General features: G+C 40.6%; 1 protein-coding gene and 1 pseudogene across 2 annotated transcripts in view; one reads left to right on the forward strand and one right to left on the reverse strand.

Moving 5' to 3' along the window:
* Positions 1-17,153, forward strand: part of MYH15 (myosin heavy chain 15) — a gene marked incomplete at both ends in the record, with an annotated part of 149,873 nt that overhangs the window by 100,260 nt on the left and 32,460 nt on the right. The window contains 9 exon segments of the mRNA XM_081085999.1: positions 2,842-2,906; positions 2,910-2,919; positions 8,622-8,803; positions 11,629-11,681; positions 11,683-11,690; positions 11,693-11,822; positions 16,560-16,598; positions 16,600-16,642; positions 16,644-16,851. Coding sequence (XP_080942125.1) covers positions 2,842-2,906; positions 2,910-2,919; positions 8,622-8,803; positions 11,629-11,681; positions 11,683-11,690; positions 11,693-11,822; positions 16,560-16,598; positions 16,600-16,642; positions 16,644-16,851 — 738 coding nt within the window.
* On the reverse strand, positions 14,056-14,855 carry LOC308515893 (homeobox protein TGIF1-like; annotated as a pseudogene). Its single transcript has one exon. The product of its transcript is annotated as a homeobox protein TGIF1-like (transcript).

The raw sequence follows: 17,153 nt of genomic DNA on the forward strand, positions 1-17,153 counted from the left end.
GGTAAAAGACCTCTACTCAGAAAACTACAGGACGTTGAAAAAAGAGATAGAGGAAGACATAAACAGATGGAAGAACATACCGTGTTCATGGATTGATAGAATCAACATCATTAAAATGTCCATACTACCCAAAGCATTCTATAAATTCAACGCACTTCCCATTAAAATACCAAAGGCATACTTCACAGATCTAGAACGAAGTCTCCAAAAATTCATCTGGAATAAAAAAAGACCCCGAATAGCTGCAGCAATCCTGAGAAAGAACAAAGTAGGTGGGATCTCAATACCAGATACCAAGCTGTATTACAAAGCCACTGTTCTCAAAACTGCCTGGTACTGGCACAAGAACAGACATATAGATCAATGGAATAGAATAGAGAACCCAGAAATTAGCCCGAGCCAATATGCTCAATTAATATTTGACAAAGGAGGCAAGAACATACAATGGAGACAAGATAGTCTCTTCAATAAATGGTGTTGGGAAAATTGGACAGATATATGCAAGAAAATGAAACTAGACCACCAACTTACACCATACACAAAAATAAGCTCAAAATGGATAAAGGACTTAAATGTACGACAGGAAAGCATAAAAATTCTAGAAGAATCCAAAGGCAACAAAATCTCAGACATATGCCGAAGCAATTTCTTCATTGATACAGCTCCTAGGGCACTTGAAACTAAAGAGAAAATGAACAAATGTTACTTCATCAAAATAAAAAGCTTCTGCACAGCAAAAGAAACCATGTCATATCTGATAAGGGCCTAATCTCCAAAATTTATAGGGAACTCATACAACTTAACAAAAGGAAGATAAATAATCCAATCAAAAAATGGGCAAAGGATCTAAATAGACACCTTTCAAAAGAGGACATTCAGAAAGCCAAGAGACATATGAAAACATGCTCAAAGTCACTAATCATCCGAGAGATGCAAATCAAAACAACAATGAGGTACCATCTCACACCTGTAAGACTGGCTATCATTAACAAATCAACAAACGACAAGTGCTGGAGAGAATGTGGAGAAAAAGGAACACTCGTGCACTGCTGGTGGGAATGCAGACTGGTGCAGCCACTATGGAAGACAGTATAAAGTTTCCTCAAAAAACTATGAATGGAACTCCCATATGACCCTGTGATCCCACTTCTAGGAATATATCCCAAGAAACCAGAAACGCCAATTAGAAAGGATATATGCACCCATATGTTCAGAGCAGCACAATTCACCATAGCTAAGATCTGGAAACAGCCTAAGTGCCCATCATTAGATGAATGGATTAGAAAACTGTGGTACATCTACACGATGGAATACTATGCTGCTGTTAAAAAGAAGGAACTCTTACCATTTGCAACAGCATAGATGGAACTGGAGAGCATTATGCTAAGTGAAATAAGCCAGTCAATGAAGGAAAAATACCACATGATCTCACTCACTCATGGATAATAAAGACCATTATAAACTTATGAACAATAACAGATACAGAGGCAGAGCTGCCTCAAACAGATTGTCAAACTGCAGCGGGAAGGCTGGGGAGGGTTGGGGGGCAGGAGGGAGGGGGTAAGAGATCAACCAAAGGACTTGTATGCATGCATATATGCATAACCAATGGACATAAGACACTGGGGGGTAGGGGAAGCCAGGGGATTGTCAAGGGTGGGGGAAAAAAAAGGACACATATGTAATACCCTTTGTAATACTTTAAGCAATAAAACAATAAAAAAATAAGAATACAAATTAAAGCTAAGTAAAGAGGATATTACCATCTTATATTTGGCAGCTCTTGGTCTTGTTTGTTTCATAGTCACTAGCATTAGTTCCAGAGTGTGGCAAGAATCCAGTGATTAGATTGGTTATCTAAATAAGTAGAAGTGCAGAGGCATATCCTTTCCTCTTCTGAAAAAACAATTCTCAGAAGTTACAATTTGGGATTGAAGTATTAACCCAATAGGATTATCTTGAGCCTGCTGACTTCATGATCAGGAGAGTGCACATACTTTGACAGCTCAAATTTCTGTTATTAAGAGCATCGACTTATGAACCAGGAGGTCAGGGTTCAATTCCCAGTCAGGGTTCATGCCCAGGATTGGAGGCTCAATCCCCAGTAGGGGCATATAGGAGGCAGCTGATCAATGATTCTCTTTCATCATTGATGTTTCCCTCCCTCTCCCTTACTCTCTGAAATCAATAAAAAATATTTAAAAAATATAGATTGCTGCTTAGATCTATCTACTTTCTCCCTTCCTGCTTGGTCAGCTCTTTGACAATCCTTCTTTCTTCCTTCATCTCCTCTTCCCTTTGCCTCCCCTCCTTCTATACCTACCCCTTATTTTGTGAGCTACTAGTATGTGCTTAGCACTATTCTAGGCACTGAAGGTATATTTGTGATCAAATAGAATTTTTATTCTCATGGCACTTATATTCTAGTTGGAAAATAAGATGGTTAAATATATAATAAAATCATTTTGGGAAGTGATTCTGTAATTCATCAGTATTTGACATGTTCCCTTCCAAAAGAACAAAAAATTCTAGAGAGGGTCCAATATCCAGAGAGTTGAATTTCTCTATTGACCCCTATACTCTGAGAAGTCCGGGTCTCTTAGGAGCACAGGCCCTAAGTTTATTGTGCTTGCTTAAATTACAAGACATGGTTTCCCAATGCTAGCTGTTTCCTTCAGGGCAGAAGAGAGCACAAGAGTCCAGGAACCTCCCATAACTCCCCCTCCCTTCTCACACAGCTAATTCAGCATGGGTTTTATGAGCCATGTCCAGCCCTTCTTTTTTAACTTGTAGGTTAATGTGAGAAGCTCCGTAGTATGTGCAAATAGTGCTTGAATGAAGCAAATGTAAAACTAGATGAAGCGACTCAGTTGGCAAATGACCTGACAGCACAGAAGTCAAGGCTATAGAGTGAGAACAGTAAGTACACATACTGCTTTGCTCGTGGCTGAACCTCAATCCCAGCAGATTGGTGGGGGACCAGCTGAGATGATGTACCAACTACTGAGCATGAGTGGGCATTTTAAGTTTCTAGGGGAAGAATGAGGCCTCTGATATACCCTTGTGTACAGACATGCTCTTGTCTGGGAAAGGATAACTCTGCCACTTTGGGAGGTCCCGCGTAGCTCTCTTCCATGAAAGGGAAAAGCAATATGCAGTTGGCTGAAGCGCTCAAAATCAGAAGGTGGTAGGGGCTGTTCACCTACAAGACATATTTTATAAGGTATACCTCATTGAAATAGGCCTCTTTTTTTTCTCATTTTCAATAATGAACACTTTCCTTTATATACTGAGTAAAATCCATAGTCTGTACAGGGCCTACAAGGACCATATGATTGGGCCTCATTATCTCTCTGATCTCCCTACTACTATTCCTGCTCTCATTCTGCCTTGGCCAAATTGACCTCTTTGCTGTTGCTTTAAACATACCAGTTACATTCCCACCCTAGATGCCCTAGCTATTTCCTCTGTCTAGAACCCACTATTCATTCTGCAAGACTTGAAGATGAGGGTTAATCAGCTACCCAGGGGAAGTTCGGATATGCCTTTTTGGAAAGGTGACATTTGAGCACATGCAACCTGCTTTCTCCAGGTGCTTCTTTTTCATAGTATTTAATACCTTAAAACAGACTACATACTTTACATAATAAATATGATTATTTGTCTGTCTCCATCTGCCAGAAGCTTCATGAGGGTGGGGGGACTTTGTTTTGTTCACTGATGTGTGTCAGTCATCTAGAGCAATGTCTGCTTCTTGTTGGTGCCCCACAAACATTTGATAAATTAAAAGTAGAAAAACGTCACATGGTTTATGCTCTACAATCAACCATTATTGATAGAGTTGTGTGTGTATGATTTTTATTTTTTTTTCATTTTTTCCAATCTTTTAATTGTAGCAATTGTTGACGAAATGTCCAAGCCTGTAGATAACTTTATGAGTTTATTTGAGGCAAACTGATGATAATTGCCAGGAAGCAAAGACTCAACAGATTGGGAAAATGCTCCAGAGAATAGCAGTTTTGCAGTTTATGTTATACATTAAAATAAAAGGAGGAGACGTAAGGAGTGTTACATGAAATCCACTGATGATAGATTAAAGGGGCAGGAGAAAGCAAAGTGAAGGTTAGATAAAAAGAAAAACAGAGACACATACTTCTTTTACATTGATGGGTACAGGATAGTTAACATTTACAGCACTCAGAGATAATATGCAGGCAACAAAACAGCAGCTATGGGTTCTGTGGTCTGGTGCTTTGGTGTTTGTGCCTTGAGGAGTCAGGGAAATGGATCTGCATTATCTTAGATGCAAAAAGACAATAGACCTGTTCATTTACAGTAAATAGTGACCTTTGTCAAGGAAGCTACATGACTAACAACCTTGACTCACTTTTGGTTAGGAATTTTATGTTCAGACCATCCTCTGTGGTTACTGTCAGTCTCTGAGTTTGTTAGGCCTACCATGCAGGCCTCCCCTGAGCTTGTCAGATTTAGTATGTGGCCCTTTTCATTCACACAATCTGTTTGGGGTTTTTCTTTTTCAATTTATCATAAGCTTTTTTGTATCTGAGTCATTTATAATGGTTTCTTTTAATCCATCAAGTAGAGGTTAAGTTTACTTAACCTTGCCCTGTAACTTGACTTGTTTCTCTGCCATGCACAGCATGTGGCTAGATGTTTGCCTGTAATTAGAATTATTTTTAGTAATATATTCCCAGAGATAGAATTTCTAGGTCAATGAAAATAAACGTTCTGTTCTTGATGCCAGAGGCACTTACTTTAGAAAGTGAATGAAGACCATTTAGACTTACTGAATCCTCTCCCGGTGGATACCTCTAAATCTACAGTCGAAGCTGAATTAAAATGAACTGGCACAACTGCTAATCTGGAAATCCAGAAGATAAAAGTGTTTTTGGTTCCAGCAAGGTGACAGGGTGCATGACACGGCCTTGCTACAAAACCCCCAGTTGTGCCATTTATGACATAGTCTGTGTGTAGACTCCACAGACCAGAGACAAGGCTGGAGAATCCTGTGCATCTGGCTCTGAAGGAACTGGTGTGTAAAATTTGCTTTGATAGGCATTGCCTATTTCCTCCTAATTATTGCCATTAATTTTTTACTCACCGTTTTTGGTAAGAAAATTGGCAGGTAAGTGAAATGAAAGTGGGTCTGAGATGATAATTCAACTTAGGATGCAGGGCCCTTTTCTTCCTTTAGTTCATATCTTTACCTTTTGGGTTCTGTGTGAATTAAATTGTAAGTACTGTATATGCCTATCCAAACCTCCTCTCTCCTCATTGGGTCTATGCTCCAGATTTTTTTGCTACTACCACCAATGTATTTTTCTCATGCTCTCCCCTACCAACTTATCATATCCTGCTTTCAAAGGAGTCCAATAGTAAATGTGGTCAGTGAAGTCATGTTAAATGCGTCCTGGGTCTGTAATACGTGATAGATTGGTCTCAATCCCCTGATGGATTGGCATGTCTTCAGAATTCTTTTAAATATGATGTTTACACCCAGAGATGCTCAAAGTTTGGTTCACAGACCCTTCTCCCCAATGTGATTGTCAAAACCCCTTTAGGGGGCATTGAGGTTAATGGTTTTATTACATTTTGACCCTGAGTGTGTATCTCTTTAGTATTCTGTGAGATATAACCAGAAGGATGCATAAAGCAATTCTGTGACACATGATTCAATTCTGAGCTGAGCTAGCAGGTTTTTTTAGGGAGGATCACATTTACTTGAAAGAATGATTGACAAACAAACTATGCTAATTCAGACTTAGATACTTGGCAGATATTTCTCAAAAAATAAAGTGAGCCTGTCACTTCAAGGAAATAACTGACAATATTGGTTGCAATAAAATTGGAGCTTTTAGGCAAAAATTAGATTTTGGAAAACGTAAGTGTCATCACGAGCTTGATGGCTTTCAAGTCTTAAAGGCTTGTTTGATGAGACCAGTGGTGATGATAAAATATGATTTTTTTAATATTATGTAATGAAATGTGTCAACATTTGAAGATCTGCACGATTCAGTGAGCACATATTTTTCAAATCACCACTGCATGCTGATGCAGAATAATGTGTGATAAAAATCCACTGAAAGTTGAACATAGACCAGTGAATTTAATGTAACAGTAAAAAAAAAATCATTGATATGGTTTATTCCATATTGCAACTAAGAGATTTCTATTTGTTGGGTTTTGATGTAGTAGCAAATAGTCACAATTATCTGAAAAGACTATCGAAATACATTGCCCTGTTCCAACTCCATATCTGTGCCAGGTTGGATTTTCTTCAGATACAGCAACAAAACTGTGTATTGTGATAGATTGAATTCATAAGCAGATATGAGATTCCAGCTGACTTTTATTAAACCAGAGATTTTTTTAAAATGTAAAATAATGTCATTTTTCACCTATTTTTTTTGGTTTTGGAAAATAGAGTTTTTCCCCTAAAAATATTGTTTATGTTTATATGTAAACACAGCATTAAGATTTTTATTATTATTTCAAAATCAACTAATGCATATTTTAAATTTGGATATACTATCTATTAATATAAAAGCCACATAAACAAAATCTCTTTGGGAACTCAATAATTTTTAAGCATATGAAGTGTTCCTGAGATCAAAAGGTTTGGGAGTTGCTACTTTGGCCTTCACAGATGCTTCTTTATAATGTTGAGAGTTTTAGAATTTCTTTGTAGTAAGAGGGATAGGTGTCATAAATATTTGGAGCTTTATTTTTGCACTAATTACACTATAGGAGCAGCTGCCTTTGTCCAGAATTGGCTCATCTTTTAGTAGCCATTCCAATAACCAAGGCATTTCTGTCCTATCATTAATCAAATAAGTTAATCAGAGAGTATAGACAAGAGTGTAATAGAATTTTCCCCTGTCATGGTCACATTCTCTGCTATTTAATGATTACTTCTAATAATTATTTAGCAATCCTGCCCAATAAAAGACAAAAGGGTAATTGACCGTACCTCCGCTATGCTTCCCATTGGCTAATCAGCAGGATATGCAAATTAACTGCCAACCAAGATGGTGGCCAGCAGCCATGTAGCTGAAGCAAGCAGGAGGCTTGCTTGCTCCAGTGATGGAGGAAGCCAAGGTTCCCCACCTGCCGCGGCCCGGCTCTGAGCTCCAAAAGCAACAAAGTTTCAATTATAGAAGCTAAACAAACCCCAGATACCTGCTTTCAGCAGGCCAGCTCTCAGCTCCAGTGACAGCAACAAAGTTTCAATTATAGAAGGTAAATAAATCCAAGAATAAAAAAAAAAAGAAAAAAAGGAGAGACTGGGAGCTTCAGTCCCTGGCCAACCTGAAACTGGCCCTCAACCCCTCATCCAGACTGGCCAGGCACCCCAGTGGGGACCCCCATCCCGAAGGGGGTGTGACCAGCCTGAAAACAGCCATCAGCCCCTCACCCAGGCTGGCCAGGCACCCCAGCAGGACCCCCACCCTGATCCGAGACACCCTTCAGGGCAAACCAGCTGGCCCCCACCCATGCACCAGGCCTCTATCCTATATAGTAAAAAGGTAATATGCAAACTGACCCTAACAGCAGAAAGACTGGGAATGAGTGGTCACTATGACACACACTGACCACCAGGGGGCAGACGCTCAATGCAGGAGCTGCCCTTTGGTGGTCAGTGCGCTCTCACATGGGGGAGCTCTGCTCAGCCACAAGCCAGGCTGATGGCTGCCAGTACAGCGGTGGTGGTGGGAGCCTCTCCTGCCTCCTCAGCAGTGCTAAGGATGTCCGACTGCAGCTTAGGCCTGCTCCCTGCAGGCAAGTGGACATCCCCTGAGGGCTCCCAGGCTGCCAGAGGGATGTCTGATTGCCAGCTTAGGCCCAATCTTCTGAGGAGCAGGCCTAAGCCAGCAGGTGGTCATCCCCTGAGGGGTCCCAGACTACGAGAGGGCACAGGCCGGGCTGAGGGACTGCCCCCCCCCCCCAGTGCACAAATTTTTGTGCACCAGGCCTCTAGTTACTCTATAAAATAGAATCACACTCATTTGATTTTCATTAACAATATTTTATTGTTATCCTTATTTTATAAATAAGGCAAATAAGTGTAATTATCTAAGAAATTATATAGTCAGAAATTGATATAGCCACACATAATAAACAAGGGGCATGACATAGAAGAAAAGATGTGTTCTACAGGGTTAAAAACTCAATTTGAATCTACCTCCACCAATTACTGGCTATGCATGTATCTCAATTACATTTAAGTAAGCTGCCTTGTTTCTCCCTTTGCAAAATGGGTTATATAATACCTACATTATCAAGGAGTTATTATAATTAAACTAGATAATATGCATAAAGTGCCTACTGCATAGATGATTCTCAATAAGTGATAGCTAATATTATCTGTTATTGACTTATACTTACTACTAAAAATCAGTTCTTTATTAAGGTTGTCTTGTGAGTCCTGGAAAGGATCATTGCCATGGTTTTGCTAATAACTGGACTCTCAAACCCGTCCTAAATACCAGATATATGTGGGTAGGAATCATCTTAGTTGACCTTAAAGTTAACAAGTTAAGTGGGGGAGGCAGTATATGAGGACAACCATGATTAACTTACGCCATGAACTCTTTCTGTAGATGAGTTTCTAAGGAGACTGGAGGAAAAGGAGGCTCTGATAAACCAACTTTCCAAAGAGAAGAGCATCTTCATTTGGAAAATTGAAGGACTGAAAGGACAACTGGAAGAGGATACCAAAGCGACGCATCTATTATTCTTCACCAATAGCTTGACCACATGTTTAAAGAAAAATGTGTGTTTGGTTGGTCAGCCTACATATATTCTCATATAAAAGGAAAGGGAAAGTGCTCTAGGAGTTAGGGGAGGGGGGAACATGTAGAACCTCATATGTGCTGGGAAGGACCCTGATCCCTAAAGGATCTTCCTCAGTGATTCAAATTGCATCTCAGGTTTGTCAGATTTAGAGCAAGCAAAGTATGTGTTTTCATTTTGCATTATTATGTGCACAGAAAGTCAGCAAGGTTCTTTATGGATCTTTGATTTTGAAGTGCACTAAAAATAAAATAAGTGGAGCTAACTTAGCTCAATATTACTTTGAAATTGTCAATAAATTATAGATATTAGTGATTTCTTCCTGAGAGATATATGATGTTGGCAGTAGGTGACCTCAGTGAAAGTGGTTGTTTAAGGTGGAAGCATAGTGACTAAGATGAGAGATGAGTTATTTTAGCTTTGCTATTTCAAGCTAATTCTTAGTTGATATTCAATGCATCTTGTTATTAAGACCCCAAAGTACCTCACTCACTTGTATATAATCTCACCATAAAGGATCTATTTTGAGGGGTAAAGGTCACTGAATCTTGAGATTTCTGTTTTTAAATCTTTTATTTTATTCCGTGCATTCTGTGGCTTATTTTCTGTATTATATATAATTTTTAAAATCACTACCATAGTTTGTACATTAGACATTACGCTAGATGCTTCTCTCCTGTTATCTCAATTTTTAAGTCATGTAGAATTATATCTTCATACGTGAAGAAACCAAACTCTGAGATGACAAATAACGTGTCCAAGATCATACAGCTAGTAGTAGCTTGTGAAAGAATTTAGGCTGATAACGAAAGGACTTGATTTATATTTTAGAACATCATCTGGCTGCCTTCCCAGTGCCTTCCAATTGGCCTACCAGGCCCCCTTGCTCTCGCTCCAACCTCCTTCTGCGATCTTACCTCGTACATCTGCTTCCTTCATTTACTCCCCTCCGGCCATCCTGGCTTCTCTCTGCCTTTTCAACAGCCGCCATCATTCCTGCCCCAGGACTTTGGTAGCGGCTGTTCCCACTGCTTGAAGGCCCTTCTCCAAGGTCTTTGGGGTGATTAGAAGGAGCTAAGTATTCCAGATCATGTCAGTCTGTTTTATTGTCTTATGCTGCTAGCTATATTATTTATTAATTTGTTTACATGTTTTCTTTGTGTATCCTCTCACTCCTTTTTGGCTCCTTAGGGCAAAGACTTTGTCCTTGTCTCATTTGCTTTTGAAACACAAATGCCTGGAACAGGTGCTCAATACATACAGGGTGTTTCCCCAAAACTGTGTACATACTTTAACAGCTGGTAGCTCAATTGATGTTACTTTCTTTTCAGATTTAACCTATTAGAATGAATAATGAATAGTAAGTGTGTGTGCATTCTGGGGGACACCCTGTATATATTAAATAAGAGGAAGGGTACCAATTTGAAGCCAAGTTTATCAAGTTCCAAGCCTGCAGCCTTCTCAGGGTCACCATGTATTGTTGCTCCTATTCACCATCCAAAGGTGTCTGGCTGAGGCTGCCATTAACCAAGCCTTGTGCTCTCAGTTGAATCTGCTCCAGAATACGTTCTTCTAATTTGCATAAAGGACACACGAGGACTGGCAGAGACCCCTGGTTCTTCCCACTAGACAAGGTTACCTCCTGGGAACTATGCTGTTAGGTTAACCAGATCACCATGTAAGTGAATGAATATCCACTAAACATAGCTCTGTTGTCCAATAAATACAGTAGCCACTACTACACTACAGGTGGCTATCTAAATTTAATTGATGTTAATAAAAATTAATAAAAATTAAAATTCCATATTGACCAACATGTACTTGGGACATTTTAAGTGTTCAGCAGCTACATATGGCTAGTGGTTACCACATAGGACAGTGTACATATAGAATATTTTCCTCACCATAGAAAGTTCAAGTGTGGTTTGCAGGGATGGGGAATGGGAACGTCTGGCCTGCGGGCCATGTAAGGCCTGTGAAATCATTCAGTCTGGCCCTGCCAAGGCATTAGTGGTGAGTTAATTAAATGTTTGACCAAATATAGCAGACTAATATTTAAGTTCATAATTTTGTGAGGCCTGTGAATGATGTTATAAATATCCATAGGGCCCTTGACAGAAAAAAGTTTCCCTATCCTTGTTTTAAAGTGATGAGATATGTTATCAGAGATTTATTTGTGAAATAAAAGATGTTGTTTTCCTCATCAATGGAATGAAAAGGCTAGACTAAATCTCAGTGGTTCCTTCTAGTCCAAAGAAGACCTGAATCGTATATATTGCTAAATATAAATCTTATTGCCTAAATTCAGCCGTTCTCAACCTGTGGTCATGACCCCTGAAAATACATCCTGCATATCAGATATTTACATTACAATTCATAACAGTAGCAAAATTACAGTTATGAACTAGCAACGAAAATAATTTTATGGTTGGGGGTCACCACAACATGAGGAACTGTATTAAAGGGTCGCGGCATTAGGAAAATTGAGAACCACTGGAAATGATAGTGAATGTTCTCCTTGCTACCTGTGCATCCTCCACTGTTTCCAGAACTCCAGAACTGAAGCCCACATAGTCAGGCTGGCATTTCCCTAAATAGAACTCTCTTTCCTGTTTTAACAGCAGCAATCAGATACTCTTGTTTTCCTCTTATTGTCCCATATGCTCTTTCTAATATTATCTTACCAGGTTTGGGCCCAGCTTGGATTTGTGGCAGGTTGTTATTAACTTTACCTAACAAAATGATGTCACCTCCAAGCCTTTTGTTGTTAATGGTGGTGGTTTCTTTTTGCAATGTATATTGTATCCCATATAGTCCCAAAGTGCCCTAGCCCAGTCCCTGCAGTCAGCCAAGTATGACTGTGACCTTCCGTGAGAGTAATATGAAGAACAGGAGGCCAAGGCTGAGCGGCTCCGGGCTCTCTCCAAAGGCAATGCTGAAATGCTGCACTGTAGAATGAAGTATGAAGATGATGCCATCTACAGAACTGAAGACTTGGAGGATGCCAAGTGAGTAGAGGAAGGTGACCCTGAACCTGGAGTTAGTTACACAGAGGAGCATGAGAATAGGGACTGTTTTCGTAAGGCCAAGTGCATGAATAAGCCCAAGATCAAAGCTGAAAAAGCCACCACTAGCAAGAAGCACATTCTCTAGAGGGGATAAAAAATTATAATAATAAAAAATGATAAAGACTATAAAGCGGTCCTAGAGGAAGAAAGGAAGCTCTTTCTAGGGGCAGGAGGGAAATCTTCTCAGGAGATGTAACTTTGAGCTATGTTGGAAAATGGACTAGCACTTAAAATCCTGTATTTCATTTGTAACACCAAAGTAATTGAGTTCATGTTTGTACAGGTATCTATAATTAAAGTCATTGTATCTCTAGTCTACAACTTGTAGACCACAAACTGGTCTGTGGAGAAGGACAGGGATGGTTGAGAACATCTTAGGATCTGCCATCATGCCTTATGAGATAATGGTGTCATTGAAAAGAAGTGACACTCAGGCCATCTCTGGGGTTAGAATATCAATTTTATAGCCAATACTATATAAAGGCTTTAGAAGTTCTCAGGAACTACAGAAGTTTGGGGCCCAAGTAAATTAAGACTTGATACCACAGTATAGTACTGAAGCATTTTGTTCAGAGATCGAAAGACAATGTATGCTTGAGAGAAAATGTCAAAAAATTCAAGTTTATAATCCATAAAGATTTACTCAAAAGACTGTGTCCCTGGTTTGGTAGCTTGGCAAAAATCCAGGACAGATTAATACAATTCTTTTTAGCTTCAACCGAAGATGCTGTTTTTCAGTTCTTCACCTAAATCTTGGCGATACATTGCTGTGCTGTTGCTGAATAGCTGCTGTGTTCTGTCCCAGAACAGGCACCAAGTGATCCATCTCTGTAGTCACAGTAACTTACAAAGGGCTTTGGGATGACAGATACTAAAAATACCTGCAGGAGGTACAAACTCTGGACCACAGAAAAGTGGGGCTTTCAGTGAAAATGGCTCTTCATATCCAAAATATGGCATTTGCTAATAAAGTAAGATTTTTCTTCTAATATAAAGGATGTGGGTGAAAGTTCCTATCAGTCATTCTATTTGGTCTTTTTTAAGGGGTAGAAAAGAGGGAAAGTATACAGACTATGACCACATGGATTTGTTGGAACTAACAAATGGTTCTTCTGTTATACATGACAACTAAAGAAAAATAATATGGTAATAGCTAAAATTATTTTTGCTTTAAACTTAGTCGAACATCGATTAAATAAGGCATTGTCTGTATTATGCTTTCTCTCTAAATCACCCCAGGGAGGTAGAGCCATACAAAAAAAAATGTATGATTCTATTTTTTTGTTGGGAAGTTGAGGATCTATGTCTTGATTTCCAGGCTTGGGGTCACACGATGAGTTAGTTTTGTGGAGTCTAGCTCACCTGAGACCCAGTTTACTGCTTCTGGGTTCTAAATCCCCCAAGGTTAGGAATTTGGTTTTTTAATCTCCCATATACTCATGTATATTCTAGCCAACTAAGTAAGTACTTATGATTATCAAGTTGAGCAAAATTGTAGTCGGTATTAAATGTAGAACATTATCAGTGAAACAAGGGTGACCAACTTGGCCAGTTTGTCCTGGACAAGCCTGATTTTAGCACTGACAGGGCTATGTTCTGCTGAGACCCTTTATTTCTGGTCAAACTAGCAGAGTTGGTCACCCAAAGTAAAATTCCTCTTTTCTGGCACCAACCAAGCATTTCTAAAGTACTTAAAAATACATGTAATTATTTTCTTTAAGGAAAATACTTTATTATGTCATGAAAAAAAAGGCATCAATCAACTAGATTCATACTTGTCTGAAAAAAATTTGAAAATTTATTAGGCAGTATGTGGACATCCTGTTCCACATGGGAATGAGAAGATGCTATAGGTTCTCTAAATATTGCAGTCTGAAAAAACACCAACAAAAAAGGGGGGGGGAGGGGAAAATCACATGATCTTGGAAACCATATCACATTATGAATAATCTACCAAGAAACATTAAAAAAACCCCTTTGTTTCTACAGTAGCTTTGAGTTTATAGTTGTTGGAATAACTGTATTCCATTGAAGGCATCTCAGTAACAGGAAGCTTCATTTTAACAATCCCATGTGCAGATATTAATAAAAAATATATAAAATAATGCAGTTTATTTCTTGCCATCACCCCAGCAATCATAACCTTTGTTAGAACTGTTTTACTGGAAAAGGGTTAAGCTGTAAGTTTTTCCTGAAGTTCCATTTCTGCAGCCTGTTTGAGTGCAACATTCACTAGAAGCTGAAATCAACTAAAATCCTGGTTGAGATCTGGTGGATTAGGGGGAGGACTGTTGAAAAGACCACTTTGTGTATTTGTGGTTTGTCCAGATTTACACGTGTGCTCTGGGTGCATGAGGGAAGTGTCTGGAAAGTTTCTGGCTGCTATCTGCTGTTTTGTCCCATGCCAACGGGCTGATAGAAAGGCACTTCTTTCAATGCAGTCACAGGGATATGACAGAACGCTGATGGACGGGCCAGAAAGGATGCTGGAGATGACGGCTTAGGGGACAGTGGCCTCCCTCGGGCTGGGTTTGGTCCAGCAGTGCAGGAATGAAATGGGCTCTCCTCTAGAGCTGGCATGAAGTTTTTGATGCCCATTTCTGACTCCACAGGGCTCACTTCAAATATCTTGGCCCAGCAGCGGGAAATTGTGAACTGATTTGGATCTTTGCCATCCTTTCTCAGCATGTCAGGGAGGAGCCTTTGGCGGGCATTGATGAACCAGTTACAGACCTGTAGTGTAGATAGATGTGTTTGCTGGGACAGCAATGCTTTTTCTTGCTCTGAGGGGTTGGCATTGTATCGGTGCTCATACAGCCAATCTTGGAGAGTCTGCACAGATTCCTTGGGCAGGTGGCCCCTTCTCCTTCTCTTGCCTGAGCTGGCAGCAGAGGAAAGGTCCAGGGGAATGTCCATGCTGTCATCATCCTCAGTCTCACTGCCAGAGGCTGCAACACCTTTCTTGCTTTTCATTCTGGGGCTCCCCATCCAGAGTGGGGCACCACTGGGGGATGGGGGCATGAGGAAGGGCGGGCAGGAGCAGGAGTGCAGAGGGCAAGAGTTTGTCCTCCTCTGGGTAATGTGTAGGGTGAGCTCCAGTAATTATTGCTAACCCAGGTGCTCAGACCCAGGAGTGAGCTTCTTGGATGAAATTCAAGGGACACTTGGGTTTCCTCCTGGTGGGATCTTCTGGCAGCCGGCTAGGGGCTCTCACTCCCCGAACTCGCTCCCCTCCCCACACTGCTCCTTTGTTCCTCACTCCTGTACAGCATACCTCTGCACTGTTGGGTGAGAGGCAAGGAGGGAAGGTCAATACATGTAATAATTTTATTTGACTATTGTTTTAGGTGGGGTAAAACATCCTCTTTTTTCAGCTTTATTTGCGATATAATTGACATCTGACATTGTGTAAGTTTGAGATATACAATGTGATGACTAAATGCATGTACATACTGCAAAATCTCTGTCACAATCAGGTTAGTTAACCCATTCTTCACCCCACGTGATTACTGTCTGTTGTGTTGTTATGGTGAGCACATTGAAACTCTACTTTCATAGCAACTTTCAGGTGTACAGTGCAGTATTGTTAGTGCTCATTATGCAGTCCATCAGAGTCTCCTCTTCACAGTTCAGGGAAATGAAGCAAAGACATGAGGTGACTTAGAAAGCAGGAAGCAAAGAAAGGTTGTGAGAGCCCAGCTCCTTCCTGGATGTTGAACACAGACTGGTTTTTGTAAGGATTCCACCAAGAAGAGGCTTTGTGACCACATTGCTCTATTGGGCTAGTTGTGTGGCACATGTGAATTCCCGAGGGCCTTTTTCTGTTTAATAACAGTAGCTGAGTAACGAATGCCACCCCAATAAATTCAATAAATTTTTTTTAAAAACCCAGTAGATGAGAAGAAGCTATGGTACTTAGTGTCTTTCATCTAAGAAGTATATGCAGGAAATGTGAGCAGGAGAACACATTTCATCCATTCAAAAGCCCCACTTTTGTGTAGTGGGTGGAAGAGGCACCTTAATAAACCACCCCATCTCAGAAGATGCAGATAGGGGCTGAGGTACCCCCTAAGAGCAGTGGAATCTATTAAATGAGCTTAATAGTTGGATGGATTGGGGTGTATAAATTTGGGCAGAGGAGCTGCGATAGAAAAGACATTCAGAGAAAAGAGATAAATTGGGCCATTTAGGAGCTGCTTAAGAGGGAGAGAGAATGAGCAGGAGAGAGCCAACAGATGTTCTTTGGAAGCAACATAGCTAAGGAGCTCTTTAGAGACTGGATGTGCCTAAGGATTTTTAATAGTTGCTTCCTGTTGGTGGAATGTTCAGTACAATCTTTCTCTTTCTCCCATTTCTTATGAAGTCATCAGTATGCTTTGTTGCTTATTTAAGGTTTAGGGTGAGCAAATACAGGGATTCAGAGATCCCCAGTTCCAAGTTCAGGTTGGAGAGGGGTAGGGGAAATAAAGGACACATGGATACAGGAGTGGGGGGCAGTGGTCAGGAAACATCTGGGTTCTATAAGCACAAGGAGGTCATTTTCAGACCCAAGCTGCTTCTGCTTCATACTATTAAGCCACCTGATTTAATCCCCAAGCGCTATCTTTAGTCAAGTACAAACTGGATGAGCTCTTTAGGATTGTGACTTCACTTGCCATTTGGGTCTCCCTCACTCAGGAACAAGCTGGCAATTGGGTTGCAGGAGGCTGCTGGAGCCAGGGGTGGCCAACGCCAGAAATGACTCCCTGAAGAGGGCCAGGCACTTGCCGGCATATCGACCTGGGGGACGCCCTGTGGGATCTGGGGAAGGCCTGCACCATAGCAGTCGTGTTAGACCAGAAGCAGCAGCACTTTGACATGTGCCTGGATGGCTGGAGGCAGAGGCTCAAGGAATCTCAGGCAAAGCTGGATGCCTCTCAGGAGGAGGCCTGGGCCCTCAGCACTGAGCTCCTCAAGCTCAGGCACACTTGTGAGAAGAGCACTGTGAGCCAGGAGACCCTCCAGGGGGAGAACTAGTTCCTACAAGGTCTGAGCCGGGCTTGGAGCCAGAACAGGAGCAAAGACCTGTGGGGGAGCCAGGCTTCAAGCGTAAGGCTGTCCTCCGTGGGCCAACACTTCAACACTGACATATTCCCACTCAGGTTTTAACTTTTTCATTTTTTCATACTTAAAATGTTTTTTGCTACAGATATTATTTTTATTCTAAAAATAAGAATACTTTTCTACCTTTGGCTCCAAATTTTATTACGTAAAGGAAGCCACAATTAAGAA

Source organism: Myotis nattereri (assembly GCF_964212035.1).
Source record: "Myotis nattereri genome assembly, chromosome: 3".
Classification (NCBI taxonomy): domain Eukaryota; kingdom Metazoa; phylum Chordata; class Mammalia; order Chiroptera; family Vespertilionidae; genus Myotis; species Myotis nattereri.